The 5,008-nt window shown below is 38.0% G+C and overlaps 1 protein-coding gene across 1 annotated transcript; it reads left to right on the top strand.

Moving 5' to 3' along the window:
* Positions 1 to 38: 38 nt before the first annotated feature.
* LOC113239589 (cytochrome P450 9e2-like) lies at positions 39 to 2,045 on the top strand (the record flags this gene model as incomplete). The annotated part of the gene is made up of 2 exons (XM_026476643.1): positions 39 to 207; positions 1,828 to 2,045. Coding segments are annotated over 2 exons (342 nt in total), but the record flags the coding sequence as incomplete, so codon positions are not given.
* Positions 2,046 to 5,008: the final 2,963 nt, after the last annotated feature.

Raw genomic sequence — 5,008 nt, 5'->3', positions numbered from 1 at the left:
CTTCTAATTAGATTTTTCATTGTTATTTCATTTATTAGATCCGCAAAGGCGAAGCTGTTGCGATCCCGGTATGGGCGATTCACCGCAACCCTAAGTACCACCCGAACCCTGATAACTTCGACCCTGAGAGGTTTTCTGAAGAGAACAAACACAAGATCCAGCCATATACCTACATGCCGTTTGGACTTGGACCCAGAAACTGCATCGGTGAGAATTTATTCGTGTCACCTATACACGAATATTCTTAGGACTTCAAATGCTATTTAGTCTAGTATAATCATTTTAAAAGTTATAGTCAAACCGTGCATGTTTTTTCATTGTCTTCACATTATCTATCAAGAATTCTATTTTATTTTATTTATTTATTTATAAGCAAACTTAACAGCTATTACATCTTCTATACAATTGTAGATTAAAAAATTATAAAGCCAATTATAAAGTTTGACCTTTTAACATTTATATTGACGTTACTTAAGCTGTTTCTCAGATGTTATACAACAGTCAAATTTTCAATTAATACTAAGATTTGAAAAAACAAAAGAGAAAAGAAAAATGAAATACCAAATCTTTCAACTAAAATTCACATTAAAAAACAATCATATTATTCTTCAAGATTATACGACTTTAAATTGTCTTTTACAATCATTAGATCATTGTGTAATTGAATTTGTTTGTATGGCGGCTTGTGTGTGTTTGTGTGTGTGTGTGTGTGGAGGGGTGATAGTGGGAAGTTTTGCTCTGTCTAGTTGTTACTTATAACTTATAACTTGGGGATGCTCTTTCAAAGCGTTAAGGAACTGATTGCGTGAAAGAAAGAAAATGTCGACGTCCCTATCTATATCTATCTTTGGCACTTTACTTGTATTGGTCGCCGTCTATACTTTATTGGTTATAATGCTTATTTGTAACACGTTTATAAACATTATCTGACGGATTTTCTCTTTACCTGATTTATAACTCATTGGCTGAATTTAAATTCATGTGCTGGTGTAGCTAAGTAAACGTCTTCCCAAAGAAGCTATCACTGTCCCGTCGTAATATCATAAACGTCATCATAAACTGTAGAAATTATCTCAAAGCTGGCACTAACACTGGCCCCGTGTGGTTTGAATTGGTTACCATTAAATCCTTTACACTTAACAATACGATATCATTAATTAATTATGAATGTCTTTGTAAAGGCAAAATAGTTTGTCTTTACAGGATGTTACTTCGTGATCACGACACGTGGGTGTTTTCGGAGTAGTTGATGGAATTAATAAATGTTATAAGTTTAAAAGGAATATTGTTTAATCGTAAATGAAAATGTTAAATATTAAATATTAATGTTAAATGTTATTGATGTTTATTGTTTAGGTGTTGGTAACTATCTTAAAAATGCAATAAAATTTCATAATACGATATACCATGTCAAGAAAATAACTAGAACTAACACATCTTACTACAGCAAAATAAAACTAGAACTAGATCGTGTCAATGCAGTAAATCAAAGTTTAATGTTGTACGTAACCGTACAGCCTAATGGTTTGACCTACCTACCGCCTCTAAAGCAGAGGCCATGAGTTCAATTTCTCTGAATTTATGTACGAAATATAATTTGAAATTTACCATGAGCTTTTCAGTGAAAGAAAACATTGTAATGAAACCTGCACGTCGAAGTAGGTTCAGAAGGTTCACAAACGTGTAAAGTCCCTCGCGCACATTGGGTCAGCGTGGCGGGCTGTGGTCATTTTCTTCGCCTGAGAGTTGAATTTAAATAAATAGGTTGATAAATAAATGATGGTGATGCTTGTATCAGGTATAAAATAACTCGTGCTTGCTTTGCAGGTTCCAGATTCGCCCTCTGCGAAGTGAAAGTTGTACTGTATCAGCTCCTGAACTCCTTCGAAGTATCACCATCGAACCAAACAACTATACCTGCTAAGTTGGATCCTCACTCGCTCCTAATTTCCATAAAGGGAGGTCATTGGGCCCGATTTAACACTCGGAAAACTGTTTAAATGAAAATGTATACAAACGTTCAAAAAATTGTAAAACATAACATTCATTGTGCTTTTTTTTTAAATTTGAAACCTGTTATTGTTTATTTGGTGTTACTCATAAAAAAGGTACTCATAAAAAAAGCTTGAATTTTTGTAAAGTTTTAATAAATTATTTTTGCGCAGTACACATACTGAGCAAAAGCGTTATCTCTCTCGTACATACATATAACTTTCTGGAAATTACTGCACAAAACAAAATTTAAAATGTGTTCGCTTAGTATCACTGTCATTCTCGTGTCATTATTGAATCATGCGGTACAGGGTCACGACCACACCACACTTCACACTTAAGATTTAATTCGACACTACGTATCTTGCTATAAAATTCAAAGTCCAAAATGTCAACCTTTGTTCAGGCTATTGACTGTACAAAAGGTGTTGTACTTCTAAAATTAAACAGTCGGGACGTTTAAACGTAGTATGATTTAGAATAGAAAGTGAAACATTTTCCAAAACAAACAAACCAATAATTACACGCCATAACTGTCATGAAATGATTATAAATGGAAATGAATGATTCAGCTAATTGTTCAGGTTCAGAGATAGAATATATGACTAAAATATTTGGTACATCATTATTATACCTTGTATATATGCACAAATAAAAACCTGATGTTCTTGGAGAGTTACCACACTCATTGACAAGAAATCGACTTGACTACACATGTCGGACTTAGTCGGTTAGTCATCTAAGCCACCATTTACACATTAACGTTGCCATCCGGTTGTCAACGCCATGCTGTTCGGTCGTCGATTGACGGGAGGTGAAAGTTAAACCGTCGGCCGTCTTCGACCACCGCAGATGCGTCTTGTAACTTGTCGGACGGAGTTAATTGGGCTCAGAAGGAGAAGAGAGGGGTCGGACCTACTCGGACGTCTTTAAGTGTATTCAGTCATCAACACCGTAAAGATGTGGTAGGAAATTTGGCAGGAATCTCGTTGCCAGCCTGTGTCGAATCACGTTGTCTGAATTGAAACAAAACACTCAACATCTTTGTCACTCTAACCCTTTTTCTGACTCTAATGCTTCATATAGAAATGTGGTGGCTCCCTTAATAAATGTTGTCTCAACCAAATTAGATGACCAAAGTATTACTGCTGTTTTAATATGCTGCAAACGGCTGGCCTTCTGAAAGACGAAGAAAGATTACTTCGGACTGACATTTTGTGATTTCGTGTTTTTCAGTTTTAGATATATTACGGATGTCAACGACTTTACCAAACTAGTTTAATAAAGAAAACCTTGACCAGGGCCATGTCTATTTCCTTTTAAACTTTCACGTTTCATTTTCATTTCATAAAATGTTTAATGTATTCAATGTTTAGTTCTTTATTAAACATCTCATCATCATATCATATCAGCCGAAAGACTTTCACTGCTGAACATAGGCCTCCCCCAAAGATTGCCAGGCTAGCCGGTCGGACGCAACGTGCGTTCATCGATTACCCGCCGCCCTTACCAGGTCATCTGTTCATCTAGTAGGGGGCCGTCACATTGAACGCCTTCGGGCGCGTTTATTCGACACGAATTTCACCGCGCTCACCCCCGCGCGTCCGCCTCGCGGTCGAAGAGCGGAGTCCGCGTTGCCGCCGCGCAGCGTCTAACTGTAATGGCAAAATACGCTCTATTTGTTTTAACTTAAATGAACGTTCCGGGCACGCGGGCGAGCCTGACTTGAATTTGGTCTACGTGGCGGCCCGCACCGAGCGGAGCCCGTGGCGGCCCGCGCGGTGACCGCGCGGTAGATTCCTTCAGAAGAATTTAAATGTTGTTGCCTAGTAAATAGAATTCAGATTCGTCATTAATGTACATGAAGGCGTGGTAACTAAGCGGTTGCCGTGCGGCGGCCGCGCGAGAACTTTCTCCTCGTGTAACTGAGCACTTCCGGTATGTGGTATCCATTCGAGAACCTTTCTGCCCCAACGGCCGTCAGTTCTACAAGCTATGTGCCCGGCGTGCTGCCACTTCAACTTGCTAATCGGATCTTCTCATTTCTGATTCGATCACGTAGAAAAATACCGAGCATTGCTCGCTCCACAGCTCATTGAGTGACTTTGATCTTTCTTATGAGGCCCATAGTAAGTGACCACGTCCCAGAGCCGTAGGTCATCGCTGACAACACGCACTGCTCGAAGACTTTTGCCTTCAAAGACTGCGGAATACGCAATAGCGTATTGTGTATTAAACATCTACCGGAAGTTAAATCTGTTATCACAACCAACTAATTGGTAAGTAATTTATAAAGCTAAGCTTTCACTAGGTGACACTTGTTACGCAACATTTGATGCGCATTTTCCGGCAACTTGTAATCATTATGAAATATTACAAGACGGCAATATAGGTTCGATAAACAAAGGTTGATAGTGCTTGCGCGTCACGTTGGACAACCTGCGCAATATTTTAGCAACAGTACAGGTTCTTACGAAAGAGTTCGTCCAGGGAAGTACTCTACAAGTTCTCTACACGAACTACTTTCTACGCAGACGAAGTCGCGAACACCACCTAGATTTCTATATTAAAATTTATAGGTTGAAGTTAACGTTATGCGCTCTAAAAATGCTTATTATTTTATGAAATTTGAAGTATCGATTAAATATTTCGGTTATTCTTAAACTTGCGTTTACTACCTAATTTCGGACGCGGAAGAGATGATTGGTGATGATTCCTCCATCGAGAAGTACCTATCTAAGATATGAAGAAAAAAATGTTGAATGACACTAACTACTTATTTCGATCTATACAATCGATGAATCATAAAGTTTCCTATTTAATTGTTATAATTACATCAGTCAATAATACGATAATTATAGACGTGGTACATCAGTCGTGGTTTCCGAAATTTCACTATGTTCAATGTCATTCGCTACATCTGTTTTATGATACGTTATCGTATTTTTGGTGGGACATCAATCTGTAGTATTTATCTGCCATTATCATTTCCAAGGGTACTCACGGATGTTGCAAA

This window comes from Hyposmocoma kahamanoa, unplaced genomic scaffold (genome assembly GCF_003589595.1).
Source record: "Hyposmocoma kahamanoa isolate Upper Pololo Valley unplaced genomic scaffold, ASM358959v1 99916, whole genome shotgun sequence".
Lineage (NCBI taxonomy): Eukaryota > Metazoa > Arthropoda > Insecta > Lepidoptera > Cosmopterigidae > Hyposmocoma > Hyposmocoma kahamanoa.
The sequence above is the reverse complement of the archived record's forward strand: the minus strand, read 5'-3'. Positions and strand labels throughout refer to the sequence as shown.